General features: G+C 56.8%; 1 protein-coding gene across 1 annotated transcript; it reads left to right on the plus strand.

The window, feature by feature from the left end:
• Positions 1-112: 112 nt before the first annotated feature.
• Positions 113-10,197, plus strand: FES (FES proto-oncogene, tyrosine kinase). The gene is made up of 19 exons (XM_023649612.2): positions 113-303; positions 761-982; positions 1,173-1,346; positions 2,752-2,848; positions 2,979-3,162; positions 4,582-4,719; positions 4,794-4,913; positions 5,059-5,181; positions 5,312-5,498; positions 5,621-5,704; positions 6,282-6,491; positions 6,841-6,963; positions 7,376-7,429; positions 8,048-8,166; positions 8,474-8,568; positions 8,672-8,795; positions 9,018-9,175; positions 9,295-9,417; positions 9,837-10,197. The coding sequence occupies exons 2-19, from the start codon at positions 770-772 to the stop codon at positions 9,977-9,979; spliced, it is 2,469 nt and encodes an 822-aa protein (XP_023505380.1). The 5' UTR covers positions 113-303; positions 761-769; the 3' UTR covers positions 9,980-10,197.
• Positions 10,198-17,327: the final 7,130 nt, after the last annotated feature.

The raw sequence follows: 17,327 nt of genomic DNA on the forward strand, positions 1-17,327 counted from the left end.
CTCGCTGCGCCCGGGCGGCCTCCCCGCGTTCCTGGGCGCAGGCCGCTGGGCCGGCCATTCTTCCCCGGCCCCCTCCTCCCTTCCGTTTCCGCGGCCGGCCGGCGGCGGGCGGCCCGAGGCAGCGGCCGGCGCGGGGCAGGGGGGCCGCCCGGCGCTCCCGCCCGCCCCTTCCCCTGGCGGGCCCGCCCCGGGGCCTGGGCCGACCGCGACCGCAGGAGGAGGAAGCGCCGAAGCAGGAACTGGCCGGGGGTCGGCGCGGCCCGGAGTCGGCGCTCGGCGGCCCAGCAGCAGCTGCCCACGCGGGTAACTGCGGCCCGGCCGGGAGGCGGGGGGCGGGGACGGGGGCGGCCTGAGAGCCGGACAGCGGGCGCGCGGGGCAGGGGCCGCGCAGGGGCAGGCGCGGCCCCCGGGCACGGCTCGGCTGGCGCTGCTCGGACCGGCGGGGCCCTGGGCACAGGCCCTGGCGACGGGTGCTGGGTGGAAAGGGCCTGGGAGGGAGGCACTGGGCGGCCCCTATTCCAGGACGGGGAAGGAGACCCCTGGCGCCAGGCCTTGGCCTGGGCCGCAGGAAGCAAGGAGGGCCAGTTCCTGGCCAGGCCGCGGCCTTGTACCTGTAGCTGCATTTCAGCAGGATGGGACCCCACCTTCTGCCTGTCTGCAGCTCCTCTTGGTCCGGCAGCCCCCAGCCTCCCTGTCCCACTCCTCTATCTCCAGCTGCTGCCTTGTTCCCAGTGGTGGCCTCTCCTCTCTCTGTTCCCAGGACGGCACTATGGGCTTCTCTTCGGAGCTGTGCGGCCCCCAGGGCCACGGGGCACTGCAGCAGCTGCAGGATTCGGAGCTCCGGCTGCTGGAGGGCATGAGGAAGTGGATGGCCCAGCGAGTCAAGAGTGACAGGGAATATGCGGGGCTGCTGCACCACATGTCCGTGCAGGACAGTGGGGGCCAGAGCCGGGGCATCGGCCTTGAGAGCCCTATCAGCCAGGTGGGGTTCCATGGGGCACTAGGCCTCCTCACCCCCTTCCCGCCTTCGCCTGAGGAATTCCTCTGGGGGCAGGTCTATGTGCCTGCCCCCTTCCTTCCCTGGAGCACACTGGGGAGGGTGGAGATTTGGCAGGCCCAGGCGTGGGAGCCATTGTCCCCCACTCCCCTGTCTCGCCCAATCCGTGCTGCAGTCCTGGGCCGAGATCACCAGCCAGACGGAGGGCCTGAGCCGGTTGCTGAGGCAGCACGCGGAAGATCTGAACTCGGGGCCACTGAGCAAGCTGAGCGTGCTGATCCGGGAGCGACAGCAGCTGCGGAAGACCTACAGTGAGCAGTGGCAGCAGCTGCAGCAGGAGCTCACCAAGGTGGGTACAGCTCTGGGCTGTCACCTGGTCATTTCTGCCTGAATTTTGAAACTAAAAGGGCTGGCTTTGCACAAGAGCCCCTGCATTCACTGGGGAAGTGGAAGTTCTGACCACAAGGTCTGCTCCCAGGGCCTACTCCGGCCTTGCCACAGCTTCCTCCCTCCCCCAGCCTTGGGCTGGCCTGCAGCAGGGCCTCTGCACTTTCTGTCACCTTACCATGTGCCTGGGCAAAGGACGAGGGATCCAGCCATCGCCTAGGGGGAGCACAAGATCTGTGACCCACCTCCCGAACTGTACCTACTGGCTCTGGGGGCTGAGAGACAGAGAGGAATGAGGGCTCGTCGTCTGCCTTTGGCCTAGGAGACACCACAAGGCAGCAGTGTGGCCCCCTGACACAGAGGTTAAGGATTGGGGCTGTGAAGTCAGCCTGCCTGCATTTGAATCCTGCCCCGCCCCTCGGTCTAGAGGCTGTGTGATCTGAGCTATTTATCCGGGGGCTTCAGCCTCCTAACTCAATGTGCTGGTCAGCCAGCCCCCGCACCACACCCCTTCCATCAGCGCAAACCCAGCCTTGCCACAGACTCACAGCGGCCCCTGGTGGCCAGTCTCCACCCACACCTCTCTCCCCAGAAGCTCATCTAACTCAGGGGTCTGCCTGTTTTTATAGGTACTCTGACTGGAACACAGCCACGCCCATTTGTTTTCATATTACTCATGGCTACTCTAGAGCTACAGTCGCACAGCTGAGTCATTTCAATAGAGGCTGTATGGCCTACAAGCCTAGAACATTTACCATCTGGCCCTTTAAGGAGAAGGCTCATCCGGTCTATACTTTCGGCTCAGTTACAGACGGAGAATCTGAGGCTCAGAGGAGAGGGATGGAAATTGCCCAAAGTATCCCAGTGCATCAGCAGGGGAACCGGGATAAGAACACTGGTCTCCACTATCCATTGCTTCTCCCACCGGGAACATAATTTGCAGAAATCAGTGCAAAATGATAACATAGGGCTCCTTGTCAAAAAATTATCAAGAATTTCAAGATGGCATTAAACCAAGCACAGGGCCCTTCTAATTGTGGAGCTCTGTGTGACCACAGCACAGGCTGCACTCACCTGCAGCTGGGCCCTGCCTGCCACCGGAGAGCACTCTAGGCCTAGGAGGGACAGCTGTGGCCAGCCTGGTCCACCTCTCTGCCTCCCTGGGGGCCTAGCCTTAACTCAGCTCCTCTGACCCTAACCTCAGCAGCAGAGGTTAGGCCCCAGAGGTCTCCAGGCCCTTCCTGGAGGATGGACTTTGATGTGTGGTCTGCCTGGACTGTAGCACCTGTCCAGGGCTTCACCTCGGGAAAGAATCTCCCGTGTCCTGTGGACCTGCTGCCCCACACTGGCCTCTCCTCTCTTCCCAGACCCACAGCCAGGACATTGAGAAGCTGAAGAGCCAGTACCGAGCCCTGGCACGGGACAGCGCCCAGGCCAGGCGCAAGTACCAGGAGGCCAGCAAAGGTGTGTGACTTCCCTCACTGGCAGGGAGGGAATTGGAAGCCAGCTCTGACCTGTCCACAGGTGCCCAGGGAGTGGGGGCTGCCCAGGCCTCTGCTGTCACAACAGCCCCCACCCTCCCCTCCCCCGGCAGACAAGGACCGCGACAGGGCCAAGGACAAGTATGTGCGCAGCCTGTGGAAGCTCTTTGCACACCACAACCGCTACGTGCTGGGCGTGCGGGCTGCACAGCTGCACCACCAGCACCACCACCAGCTCATGCTGCCCAGCCTGCTCCAGTCGCTGCAGGACCTGCACCAGGAGATGGCGAGCATCCTGTAAGACCACAGCCCCACCCCACCCCCATCACAGCCCTCAAACCCTGCCACACGCCCAGAGGCAGGGTCCAGAAAATCCAGTCATGTAAAAGGATGCTCACATAATCACATGAGAACGGGCCCGGGGCCAAGGACTGGAACAGGCAACTTACCTCTGAGTTGCATTATTCCAGGGCCCATTATTGCAGAATTTTGTTATATTTATTGAGTGCTGTTCTAGGCTCTGGGACACAGCAGAGAACCACATAGATAAAAACATCTGTCTAGGATCGTTCATGTCAGTGGAGAGAGAAAAGAAAGTCAATAAGTAAAATAGCATGTTAGAGGCGATAAGAGCTAAGGAGAAAAATAAGATAAGAAAAGGGGGTTCGGAGGCAGCGGATGCAGGGGAGGAGGTTACAGTTTTAAACAGAGTGGTCTGGGAGAGCCAGGGCGGGGGGGGGGGGAATGTTTTGAGAAAGGCCATTCCAGGAGGGGACAGCAGGTGGACAGGCCTGGAGGTGGGAGAGTGCCTGAAATCCAGCTATACCCAGGAAGCCAGTGTGGCCCATGCCCAGGGAGTGGAGGGCAGATCTTGGGGGGCTCCTGGGCGATAGAGGGTCCAGCAGGCCATTGTGTGGACTTCGGCTGTGTTGAGAATAGACCTCAGGATGCGAGGCTGGGGCAGGGAGACTGGACAAGAGGATGTTGCAGTAATCCAGTCCACAGACCATGGCCACTCGGACCAGGACAGCGGGAATGGAGGGGAGAGGTGGTCGGGTCCTGGATGTGTTGTGAAGGTGGAGCCAGTGGGATTTCCTTATGGGCTGGAAGGAAGTAGGAGGTGAGATAGAGGAGTCAAGCATGCCTCCAAGGATTTGGCCCCCGAGCACCAGAAGATGGACTTGCCATTAACTTATGCAGAGGAAGCTATGGGAGAAACGGGTTCGGGAGAGAAGAGTAGGAGTTCATTTTTCCAGTGTTGGAGTTTGGGTGTCTAAGAGATGGCCAACGGGATGTTTTGCGTAGGCAAACGGATACATGAGACTGGAGCTCTGGGGAGGTGCTGGCACTGGTGATATGAATACAGGGTCAGCAGCTCCTCAGTGGCACGCGTGTGTTGGAGCCCTGGAGCCCCAGCTCTTGGGCTGGCTGCCCAGGGCAGGCACGACTGCAGCTCACGTTCAGTGAGCACTTCATACGTATCACGTGCTCTGCACACAGGATCTCACTGGGTCCTTGTTAAGACTCCCAGCTTCCCCATCATAGATTAGGAAGCGAATATCAGGGAGTAATTTGCCTGTGGTCATTTGGCTGGCAAAGGATGAGGTGGGGTGTCAACCCCAGGGCTGACTCCAAGCCCATTGTCATGGACCCCGGGCTTCCCTGAGCCTTGCCCAGCCTGAGACCCCGCTGACCAAGGGTCCTGTCTGGGGGCAGGAAGGAGATCCTGCAGGAATACCTGGAGATTAGCAGCCTGGTGCAGGACGAGGTGGTGGCCATTCACCGGGAGATGGCTGCAGCTGCCGCCCGCATCCAGCCCGAGGCTGAATACCAAGGCTTCCTGCGACAGTATGGGTAAGCCCCTCCTTGCTCCTGCTGGCCACCAGGGCTGCTGGCCTGTTCACTGACGGGGCACTGTCCCCCTGCAGGTCCACACCTGACATCCCACCCTGCGTCACCTTTGACGAGTCACTGCTTGAGGAGGGTGAACCTCTGGAGCCCGGGGAGCTGCAGCTGAATGAGCTGACGGTGGAGAGCGTGCAGCACACGTGTGTGGTGGCTTGGCACAGGGTCTGGGGCCCGGGGGGTGGATACCGTCCAGACAGAGCTGTGGCCAGGTGGCTGGGCTTGCTTGGCTCTTCAGGGATGCATCTGAAGGGCACGGTTCTAACATTGCCCTTCCTTTGGGCACAGGCTGACCTCTGTGACCGATGAACTGACTGTGGCCACCGAAACGGTGCTTGGCCGGCAGGAGATGGTCACTCAGCTGCAGCGTGAGCTCAGGAACGAGGAGCAGAACACCCACCCCCGGGAACGGTGAGTGGGTCCACCCACCACAGCCTGCTGGCTCTCCCTCCTCCCTCCTGCCTACCCGACCCCCCGATGGCTGCCAGCCACAGGCTGAGCCCTTCTCTCTCCCCCGCCTCCCACCTGCCCCTGCCTGCAGGGTGCAGCTGCTGGGCAAGAAGCAGGTGTTGCATGAGGCACTGCAGGGGCTGCAGGTAGCGCTGTGCAGCCAGGCCAAGCTGCAGGCCCAGCAGGATCTGCTGCAGGCCAAGCTGGAGCAGCTGGGCCCTGGCGAGCCCCCACCCGTGCTGCTCCTGCAGGATGACCGCCACTCCACGTCGTCCTCGGTGAGCGCCTACCCACGGCCCACCGCCGCCAGCCACGCCTGCCTGCCCGGGGCCGCGCTCCTCATTTTCGCCCTCGCCCTCCCCAAGCCTGGCCACCCGCTGACGTCTGTCCCTGGCCTCAGGAGCAGGAGCGAGAAGGGGGAAGGACGCCTACCCTGGAGATCCTTAAGAGCCACATCTCAGGAATCTTCCGCCCCAAGTTTTCGGTGAGTGGAGCCTGGCCTGGGCCCGCCCCTCTGCCCTTCTCTAAGGGGTGGGTCAGGCCGGGGCCTCAGAGAAGACCCCCATAAGCCCCTCACACCAGGGCATTTTGGGTTAGTCACTGGGTGGCCCTAGAGAGGAGGCTCTGCCCGGCTGCTTTTACTGGGGAGCCCCTCTCTTCCCTGGATTCCAGGCTGCAGATGTCCCCAGACCCTGCCGCCCCTGCACCCCCTTTCTCTCTGCCACCTGTGTGAAGCCACCTGCAGCCTTGTTACCGCCTGGCTCCCCCTGCTCCGGGAGCGGCTGAGGGGCTGTAGCCTGGGAGAAAAGGCAAAAGCTTGGCTTGGGATCAGCCAGCCTGGGCTTCCCATCCCAGCTCTGCCTAGAGTGGGCCTGGGCGAGTCTAGTGTCTGCTCCAGGGGCCTGCGGACCGCTCGACATGCCACTCGGTTGGTTTATGAGGACTGAGGGGCATATGAGAGAGAGAGACCCTCCCCCCAACCGACCCCCGGCCGGCCTAGTGGCCTGTCCTGACAAGCTGGCTGAGTGACCCCTCCCTGCTCCTCCCCTGCCCCTGCCCAGCTCCCCCCACCACTGCAGCTTGTTCCGGAGGTGCAGAAGCCCCTGCATGAGCAGCTGTGGTACCATGGGGCCATCCCTCGGGCAGAGGTGGCTGAGCTGCTGACACACTCTGGGGACTTCCTGGTTCGGGAGAGCCAGGGCAAGCAGGAGTATGTACTGTCGGTGCTGTGGGATGGCCAGCCCCGGCACTTCATCATCCAGTCTGCTGACGTGAGTGGGGGCTGGACTCCATCCCTCCCCTCCCCTTCACCAGAGAATGACCTTGAGAGGGTAGGAAGGAGCTGCTGTGTCTTAGATGCCTCCCTGGCAGAGCTGAAAGGGGCCACAGAGACCACCCAGTCTCTGTAACAGAGCAGAGGCTTAAGCCTTTGGCATGAGTCCTCCCCTAAGGCTGGGCCAGCAGACTGGTCCTGCACCATCAGGTCGTGCCTTTCCTGCAGGTCCCTGTGCCCCCTGTCCCAGGCAGGCCCTTTCTCCCTGCTGCTCTTCCTCTCCTCTCCCAGGGCTCAGGCCCCCTCCGCACTGGAGGCTGTTGACCCCAGGTCCCCCTGCCCTGCAGAACGTGTACCGACTGGAAGGCGATGGCTTTCCCAGCATCCCCTTGCTCATCGACCACATGCTGCGCTCCCAGCAGCCCCTCACCAAGAAGAGTGGTGTCATCCTGAACAGGGCCGTGCCCAAGGTGAGCCTGTGCCCAGCCCGGCCACGCCACCATGGCAGGGCTTGGGGAGCATGGGTTCGGGCGCACACGGAGTCAGAGCAGGAAGGGCTTCCGAGGCCCCCGTCTACAGACAGGGTATGAGGCGACTCCTCGCTCCCCAGGGGGCAGCCTCCTTCTAGGATTGGAATGTCAAGGTCACTCCCACTCCATGGGCCACACATACCAGACTGGCGCTCATCCACTTAGTGTCCCTGCCTGGTCCCTGAAGTCATCTGAGTGTGATCCTGATAGGGTCCAACCCCTGTTTTACAGATCAACAAGCTGAGGTGCCAAGAAATGAAAGGCAGAGCGTTGGTGGGGTTGCTCAGTCCCGCACAGGGCCCAGCACGCCTGCCCTTCACTGACTTCTGACCCTGTCCCGTCCCTTCCCCAGGACAAGTGGGCACTAAACCATGAGGACCTGGTGTTGGGCGAGCAGATCGGACGGGTGAGTTGCGTGTGGCCGCCTGCCCTTGCCCTCCACCAGCACCGCTTCCTTCCAGCCCACAGCTGGGTCCCCAAGGCCCCCCCGCCACGAGCTCTTCTGCCTCCCTGCTCCCTGCCTCAGTCTGATTCCCATCGTGTACCCAGACCCCCGTGCAGCCGCTGCAGGAAGCTGAGGGGAAAGCACCTGCTCCCAAAAATGTCCCGGGAGACGGCCCTGCGGCCAACACCCCCACCCCACTCCTCCCCACACAGCCCTCACCCCCAGCCCCACCCCTGCCTCCTCAGGGAGGGGAGACTCACTGTTCCCGTGAGCTGTGAAATACTTGTTTAGGAGAGAAGTCACTTTCCTAAAAGTCAGAATGCTCTCCACCCCAGATGAGAGTGATTTATGGCTTCTCCATGTCACTTCTCAGTGAACAGGGCAAGTCAGAGGGAACATTCTCTGCTGGTCCCACGCGGACCTTCTCGGTTCCCCAACCAGGAGGGGAGCTCCTAGAGAGCCGGGATGGATGAGCGGGGTCACTGAGTGAAGGTGGGTGGGGACGAGGTGGGCTGTCCCCTGAGCGGAGAAGAGGACCACGATCCAGGCAAGACTGGTGGGAGCCCATGACCATTTCAGGGGAACTTTGGCGAAGTGTTCAGCGGACGCTTGCGAGCTGACAACACCCTGGTGGCGGTGAAATCTTGCCGAGAGACGCTCCCCCCGGACCTCAAGGCCAAGTTTCTACAGGAGGCAAGGTGGGTGACAAAATAACCATCATGGTATGCTAAGGATCCTCTGTGCAGGGCACCACGTAAAGTGCTTGACCTCTGTGGGGTCGTTAATCCTCATGGCCCCCCATGCCGGTACCCCCCACATAGCACAGAGGGGTAGAGTCTCTGTGACCCACCCAAGGTCACACATCAGGTCAGCTGGCCTCAGGGACCGAGCTCTTCTTTTCTCCTGCCCTCCCCCACCCTCCCTCGGGTTCCCTGGGTGCCCTGGGGCTCCTGGGCCTGGGGAGGCCAGCCCCCGAGGTGAATCCTAAGCAGCAGTCCCCTCCAGGATCCTGAAGCAGTACAGCCACCCCAACATTGTGCGTCTCATTGGCGTCTGCACCCAGAAGCAGCCCATCTACATCGTCATGGAGCTGGTGCAGGGTGAGCGGGGTGGGGGGGAGCTGGTCTTGAGGGCTGGGGCGCTCAGCCGGGCCAGCTCGGCCCCCACAGGAGGCTCAACGAGCCTTCCCTCACCCGCCCCCAGGGGGCGACTTCCTGACCTTCCTTCGGACGGAGGGAGCCCGCCTGCGGATGAAGACTCTGCTGCAGATGGTTGGGGACGCCGCAGCGGGCATGGAGTACCTGGAGAGCAAGTGCTGCATACACCGGTGAGTGGTGGGTGCGGAGGCCCGTGCAGCGGCACCCGGCCCCGACACCTGGCCCAGCCACAGGCGGTGCTGGCACCAGCTCCAGAGTGGATTTCACCTCTCCCGATGGGCCCAGGGGCAGGGGGCAGCTTTGTTCGCAGCTGAATCTAGAGCCCCCGGGCCAGGCAGGTGACAGCTGCAGCATGGACTCTGGCTGAATGAGCCCTGCCCTGCCTCGCCCAGGGACCTGGCTGCGCGCAACTGCCTGGTGACGGAGAAGAATGTCCTGAAGATCAGCGACTTCGGCATGTCCCGGGAGGAAGCTGACGGGATCTACGCAGCCTCGGGGGGCCTCAGACAAGTCCCTGTGAAGTGGACTGCACCCGAGGCTCTTAACTACGGTACGTGGGCCCCATCGTCTCCAGGCTGCAGGGTCCGAGGCTGGCTGTGCGTCTTGCTGCCCGCCTCCCTCTGGCCAATGCATGCGGACAGCCCATTCATGATGCTCACTGCCTCACAGGCCGCTACTCCTCCGAGAGCGACGTGTGGAGCTTTGGTATCCTCCTCTGGGAGGCCTTCAGTCTGGGGGCCTCGCCCTACCCCAACCTCAGCAATCAGCAGACGCGGGAGTTCGTGGAAAAGGGTAAGGCAGCTGGGCTGCGTGACAGCAGCCTCTGAGCCTGGCGCGCTTCCCGGTGTTCCAGCTGGACTCGCCCAGGCCCCCTCACCTTCCAGCCTTCCCCCTGGGGCGGAATGAGAAAGATCCTGTACCTACCGTTGACTGAGCGCCTGCTGTGTGCTAGGCCGTACGAGATCTCATTTATTCCTCACAGCCTGTGAGGTGGGGATTAAAATGTCCCTTTTACAGATGGAAAAACTAAGGTGTGCACAACTAACATGTGACGGGATTGAGGTTAGAACCCCTGTGTCCTTGGTGCAGAAGAGCGGCTGGTTAAGAACAGTGCATCTTAAGCAGCTCCCCTTGCTTACAATATGCCCCAGGGGCTGCTAGGGGCCCTCAGAGTCCTCCTCATGCCTGCTGTGCTGTGCCTGTCCTCACAGGGGGCCGTCTGCCCTGCCCCGAGCTGTGCCCCGACGCTGTGTTCAGGCTCATGGAGCAGTGCTGGGCCTACGAGCCTGGACAGCGGCCTAGCTTCAGCATCATCTACCAGGAGTTGCAGAACATTCGAAAGCGGCATCGGTGAGGTGGGGAGCCGCTTCTCAAGCCAGTGCCCTCTGGAGGCGAGCCTGTGTCTCCTCACCAGCTCCTGCTTGCACCGTTGGACACCATTTGCAGCCCTGGACTGCAGCCAGCGGCGTCCACACTGCTGGCAGGGATGCAGCTCCGTGTCTGCTGTGCATCCCTGCTCCCACCAGGGCTTCCTGTTCCAGGCAGAAATAATAAAACCACTTGTGCCCATCAGGTGCTGTCAGCATGCGCAGTCCTCTGGAGGCAGGACCCAGAAGGAGCAGAGGGCCGGCACTGCGGCCGTGGGGAGGGTGGAGAACGGGCAGTGTTCACGGGCAGAACTGACACGGTTTGGTAGCCCCCGGAGCTGAGACACGGGGAAGAGGGAAGGAGATCAGGATGGTGTACAGGCTTCTGACCAGATGGCGGTGTCGTTCCTGAAATAGGATCGCAGGCAGAGGAGCAGGGCTGTGGGGAGGGCGATGAGTTTGGAGGTGTTGCGTTTGAGAGGCCTGTGGAGACGTAAGTGTGACTGGAAGCCCAGAGGGAAGTAAAGACTGACAGTTGTGGTCAGAAAGTCATTAGTTTACAAACGTTAGAGAGTAGCTGACCCTGTGGATGTGTACGGCAATCACATGAGAGTCAGGAGAGATGAGAAGGGGACCAGGGAAACTTAGAGTTCCCCTCGAAGGAGATCGGAGTGGCTGAAGAGAAAAGAAATGCTTCCCAGGACGTTTCTCTCTCAAGACAAGCTTACTGAGCAATGGGGTGGCAGAGCCGGGAGCCCGTGGCTCCTCCCGAGTCCCCCTGAGATTATCTGAAACTTTTCCAGCAGCCGTGGTGAAGATCCAGAAGACGAAGAAGTACAAGCAAACCGAAAAACAGAAACAGGGAGATTGACGGCACCAAAGAACAAGGCAGGAAGAACTTCGAGGTGAAATGGCCTTCTCCTCAAGGAAGTTTAGGAAACAGTTGACATCTGTTCTCAAAGAGAGAAAAGCCCTATAATGTTTAAACAAGAGGCAATCAAGTTCGAGTGTGACTAAATGGAAATACTAAGAAGTCAAAGGGTGTCTCCATTCAAAGTGGTAAAGTGTCTCCATTCTGGGTGGAGGTGGTAGGTCTCTGCAGGCCACCACTCCCATTGCAACAGCTAGGAGGAAATCAAGAAGACGAAAGCCATCATTTTTAAAGAGAATGGAGAGTGGCGGAAGAAATAAGGACCGGACGAACTAAGATTCCAGGGAGGAAAAAGCCTCTCCCAGGTGAACTGATGCTGGGTGGCTCTTTTCTTCTGAGAGATGTGCTGATTTGGGACGGCTCTGACGATCAGGATTTCCCCAAATCGAGAGACGACTGGGGAAAAGAGAAATGAAGTTTCTGGTGCAGGCAGGGAGCCAGAGGAGGCTGGAATGTGAAGGGAGTGTTCCCCACGGAGCGTTTGCTGAGTTCTGGAGCAGTGCAGGCAACTGGGACGGGGCTGGGCTGGAGAGGCAAGGCCCGGGCGTGCAGTGTCTGGAGAGAGGGGGCCTGAAACAGACAAATAGCTAGTTCACCCTGCGAGATATTGGCCAGATTTGAACCCTGTGGATTGGGAGGCTAAAGAGCTAACCTCAGAGTCTCTGAAGAGAAGAATTTGAAGAGCTCAGACAGAGAGTGGCCAGGCTCTCAACCCCAAATCTGCTCCGAGGGAACAGACGATCCAGAGGAGGACTGAGTTTCAGCAAAACTATAACTCAGTTCAGTACTTGATTACATTGAGATGACCAGCTCCTCTGGGAGCCTACAGGGAGGTATGGAGAAGAATAATCTTTTACCCTTCTTTTATAACCAATATGCAGTACACAAATATTCTAAAACATGCAAAAAAGGGAGAAAAATGGGGCTAATACACAAGAGAAAAAAATAAACAACAGAAGCAGACCCACAGATGATCCAGATAGTGGAGTTGGCAGAAAAAGATTTGAAAATAACTATGCTTGAGTCTGGCCCCATGGCCAAGTGGTTAAGTTTGCGCGCTCCCCTTAGGTGGCCCAGGGTTTTGCTGGTTTGGATCCTGGGCGCAGACATGGCACTGCTCGTCAGGCCATACTGATGCGGTATCCCACATGCCACAACTAGAAGGACCCACAATTAAAATATACAACCATGTACTGGGGGTATTTGGAAAGAAAAAGCAGAAAGAAAAAAATAGATAAGGACCTCTTTATTAGAAAATAAAATAAAATAATATCTATGCTTAATATGTTAAATGAAGAAAAAGGTGGACAAAATAGATGCAAATAGAGAATTTCAACAGGACTGGAAGCTATTTAAAAAGAATCAGGGGCTGGCCCCGTGGCCGAATGGTTAAGTTCACGCGCTCTGCTGCAGGCGGCTCAGTGTTTCATTGGTTCGAATCCTGGGCGTGGACATGGCGCTGCTCATCAAACCACGCTGAGGCAGCGTCCCACATGCCACAACTAGAAGGAACCACAACGAAGAATATACAACTATGTACTGGGGGGTTTTGGAGAGAAAAAGGAAAAAAAATAATAAAATCTTTAAAAAAAAAAGCAAAAGAAAAAGAATCAAAGGAGGAGGTAGAACTGAAAAATACCATTTCTTAGGGCTGGCCCAGTGATGTAGTGATTAAGTTTATGCACTCTGCTTTGGCAGCCCAGGGTTTGCCAGTTCAGATCCTGGGTGCGGACCTACACACCACTCATCACGCCATGCTGTGGTGGCATCCCACATAAAAGAACTAGAAGGACTTGCAACTAGGATATACAACTATGTACGGGGGCTTTGGGGAGAGAAAAGAGGAAGATTGGCAACAGATGTTATCTCAAGGCCAATCTTCCTTACAAAAAAAAAATTTCTGAAGTTACAAACTCATTGGATAGGTTTCATAAAAATTCATAGAACTAAAGGATAAAGTCACAATCATAGTTAAGAGACCAGACACAGCAGAAGAAGGGCTGCTGAACATGAACATAGATTAATAGAAGATATCTAAACTGAAGTATAGAGAGAACAAAAAAAGAATGGAAAGAACAGAGCCTAAGAAACGTGGAAGTCCAATATATGAGTAATTGAAAATCCGAAAGAAGAAAGAGAAGTTAGCATCAGAATAAACTGGAAATGACCCAAATGTCTATACAGCAATAAAAAAGACAAACCACTGATGCATGCATGAACACTGATAAATCTCAAGGGCGTGCTGAAGAAACCAGACATGAAAGAGTGCGTACTTATGATTCCATTTTATGAAGCTGAAGAACAGGCAAAAGTAAGCTATAGAGAAGTCAAAATAGTGGTTATGTCTGGGGGTACTGATGGCAAAAGTGTGAGAGAACGGGGCAAGACTCCCGCCCTGGTGTCCTTGCCACCTTGTGTGTCTCTACATAGGCCATGGGACAAGGATAGAGCAGTGTGGCTTGTCTTGAGAGAACGTGCTACCATTATTTATAGAGTCAGGGGACGTACACAGCCTAGAGAGGAGCCCCCCTATCTTGGAGGAGACTACCACAAGGCCATTTCTCATTCATCTTCATAGTTTCAGCCCAGCGAAGGGCTTTCCATCTGGCCCCTCCCCTTGGAGAGTGCAGCCAAGGCCATACAACTGCTTGGCTGTAGTTAGAGTTGGCTCCTAACCACAGAGTGACCTACCACCGTGCCTCCTGTCGTCTGGTCCCTCCAGATCAGTGCCATCCTATGGGACGAGGTATGTGAGAGGGTGACACCATGCTGGTCTTGCTTTTTCTGCCTGGATCCACTAGGGCTTGTCGTCTGTCTGGCTGAGGCTGTGGAAGTGTGGCAGGCCCACCTAGCGGCTGCATAGTGATTCTTGTGGCCCTGTTAGCTGCCATACTGCGCTTAGGGACTGCTTGACCACTTGACCAATTTGGCACTTAATGATGGGCTGATAAGGTCATAATCCCCTTTTGGAGAAGAGACAGGGCTCTGGACTGTCAGGTTAAGTATGGGATAGCATTCTGGTGGACTGAGTGTCCACTGAGTGCCCACTCAGTGCTGAGGTGTTTGGTGACATGAGAGACAAGTCTCTGGTCCCCAGTGAGCTCCATTGGTGTTTAGAGTAAGAAATCAAAGAGGGAGGGTCTTGCAGAGCTAAAGAAAGCATACAGTGGTATTGCTCACAGCAGGTGACTACAAATAGAACACTACCAGGTGACCAGGGGCAGTCCACCACTCAGAAATGTACTGAGATCCACTCTTAAAACGAGTGAGAGAGAAGGGAAATCAGAGATAGATTTGGACAAAAGTCCAATGAAACCACAGAAGCATGGCTCATCCAACTAGCAAATGAGGGTGCTGTGTCAGTTCTGCTGGATGACAAGGAATGGAAGTCATTAGGGTGCTTAACAACTGATCCTATGCTCCAAGCCACTTTGGCCACAACCACTCTGGCCAGTGAGAGGGATATGGAGGAGGAAGATACAGAGATAAATCAGGGCTCATTGCAGTGGGTCTTTACAACTAGGGGGAAACAGTGGCCTATCCAAGATGAAGTTCTGTCATCTGATAAGCACCCTTGGACAGTATCGGGAGAGGCCGTCACTTCCTTTTAGTCTGCTGTGACCTCAGCCTGGATTCATATCAGAGATCATGAGTGCCCCGATGAAGAAAAAGTCACCCAGAGTCAGATTAAACATTTGCTCGACACCACCAGGCTATGGGTGAAACTGAATCTTCTCTCGCTCTCTGGGGATGTCTCTGGGAAACGTCTCTGCTCTGTAGACGCTGTTTGAGTGGCAATTAGTGACTGAGAGACTAAGGTGTTTTTTTATCATGACGTCCTCGTTTGGGGATGAGGCTGGAGTGAAAACACCAATGAAGTGGGCATTGGCCAACAAGCATTTATCATTAAAGGGGAATGGTACATCCAAGAATGGAGTAAGAATGGAATCTCCTTCCTGCACGAAAGGATGCCCAGGTATGAGGCGCGGCTATCCCAGAGGCAGAGTCTGTGTCAGCACCTTGGATTTCTTGGGGTCCTCAGTACACTGATGTCCCTCAGGACCAAGTTAACGGCCAATGCAGGGCACTGAACTGCTGAGGCTGTGCAACCACAGAGAGCACAGGTTAAAATTTTGCATGGAAAAGGGCGCTCCACACAATATGCAGAGTCGCTGGCTATGGTGCTCGCCCTGGAAAACACTGCTCATAATGCGCCTTGCTACATTTCACTGACCCCCGGGCAGCAGCCAGTGGACTGGCAGTCTGGCATCTGGCAGCAGGACAACTGGATCATTAAGTCCTAACCCCCGTAGGAAGAGCGTTATGGCAACAGACTGTGTGGGACACACGTCCCCTGTTCACAACCCATGGGGATTGTGATGGTTACTTTATATGCCAACTAGGCTGAGCCACGGTGCCCAGATATGTAGTCAAATATTATTCTGGATGTTTCTGTGATGGTGTTTTTGGTTGAAATTAACATTTAAATCGGTGGACTTTGAGTAAGGCAGATTGCTCTCCATAACGTGGGTGGGCCTCATCCCACCAGCTAACGGCCTAAACAGAACAAAGACTGACCTCCCCCAAGCGAGAGAGATTCCGCAGCAGATGCCCTTCAGACCAACTGGAGCATCGGCTCTTCTCTGGTCTCCAGCATCCTGGCCTACCCTCCAGATTTTGGACTTGCCAGTCTCCATAATCGCATGAGCCCATTCCTTAAAATAAATCTTTCCGGATATATACACATCCTATTGATTCTTCTTTGGAGAATCCTGTCTAATTCAAGGATGCCCATGGAAAAGGATCCTGTGACTGTGAACATCAGTGGAACCATCAAGCTGGTCAGAACTGTAGAGCCCAGGTAAGAACCACAGCCGCCTGCAACACTATCCACAGTACCTGGCAGGCCATCTGTAGTCCAGGGCCTGGCTGATGTGCCTGCACTACTAGCCACTCAGTGGAGTGGCAGAGAGAACTCTGGGGCACTGAACCTGCCTGGTCCTGACAAATGGATTATACGGGCCTTCTGCTTTCCCCTCAGGGGTACCACTGGGCATTGACTGCAGTTTTCCGGGTGTGGCACAGTAGTTCCCAACTGCACAGTGGATGTGGGCCGTACTACTCAAGAACTCCTAAAGGGGCTATGTTGCATATTTGGGTTCTCCAAACACATCCCATCAGAGAATGGTGCTGCCTTTATAGCCAAGAGTACTCCACACTGGGGCATTCCCCGGACATTTCCTGCCCTGTATCACCCACAGGCGGCAGGTGCCAGCAAAAGATGGAATGCGCTCTTAAAGGAGAAGCTAAAATAGATAAGTAGACAACCCAACTCAGCTGCTGGTGGAGCGCACACTCGAGGCAAGGCAGCGGGTATTCTAAAGGTGACGGTTCCGCGGAAGGGTGGTTCTCACCTGGACAGAGTGTTCAACTATAAGGTTGGGAGGGAGAGAAGAGGCCCCAACTGGCTATAAGAGACTCAAGCCACATATTTAGTCCTTCCTGCCCTTCATTTTTTCCTCTCTTGCCTGCCTCCAGGAAATCAGGCTAATGGAAGAGCAAAGAAGAGCTGGGGGTGGGAGAGTCTAACTGGATGCTGCTTCCACCCTGCTTAGGCCTGTGCAGATCAGGCTATACTTGCCTGCCAGACACCAGTCAGTCTAAACCCTAGTGTAAGTGGGGACAGACGATTGTATTGCCCCGGGCTTGTGCTGGCCACTCAGAGCAGCACGTACGCGGCAGCCAACACCTCTTGCTGCGCTTGGAGTGATGAATCAGGACAAGCGGAGTGATCCCTCTCGACTCATAATCAGGCTGGCTCTACGGCCGATCTCCAGGGGCATCTGGGACATAATGGTTTGGTTCTGGGTGGGGAGCCAAGTCTGACCATCCTGCTGGAAGGCATAATTGCAGTCATTGTCGTCTAATGTTGCTTAAGACAAACAAAGGATTTAGTCCAAGCTCCCATCAGGACAATTAATTGAGCTATCTGATAGGGTGGCTTATGCTCCTGAAAATAGTTCTTAGCTAGATACATGAAATGTTGGAGCGGCGGGAGATGAAGTCCTAGGAAGCGGGCACAACGCCCTGACACCCTTGCACAGCTCCCTGTAGGCCACGTAGGCAAGGCTTGCCCACAGCCCAGCCCAAGTCTCAGCAGAACGCACTACCATTCCTCCTGCAACATGTGCCCCAGGATTCCCACTGGGACAAGAGGGGACAGGCAGCCTGGTGAGGAGCCGCCCTGTCTTGTGGGAGATGGCTGAGAAGCCATTTCCCGTCCATCTTCCTGATTTCAGTCGAGTGTAGGCTTTCTGCCTTGCCCCACCCCGCACTTAGAGTGCAGCTGCTGGCCGTCAAAGTGTCACTGCAATTGGGAGTTGGCTCCCTCCCCACAGAGACAC

The sequence above is a fragment of the Equus caballus genome, chromosome 1, assembly GCF_041296265.1.
Source record: "Equus caballus isolate H_3958 breed thoroughbred chromosome 1, TB-T2T, whole genome shotgun sequence".
In the NCBI taxonomy this organism is placed as follows: Eukaryota; Metazoa; Chordata; class Mammalia; order Perissodactyla; family Equidae; genus Equus; species Equus caballus.

Excerpts from the sequence above, each read along its gene's own strand:
- FES (XM_023649612.2), top strand. The coding sequence starts at position 770 with ATGGGCTTCTCTTCGGAGCTGTGCGGCCCCCAGGGCCACGGGGCACTG. Across the intron at positions 4,914-5,058 it reads GTGGAGAGCGTGCAGCACAC|GCTGACCTCTGTGACCGATG; the intron begins GTGTGTGGTGGC and ends CTTTGGGCACAG. Across the intron at positions 5,705-6,281 it reads TCTTCCGCCCCAAGTTTTCG|CTCCCCCCACCACTGCAGCT; the intron begins GTGAGTGGAGCC and ends GCCCCTGCCCAG.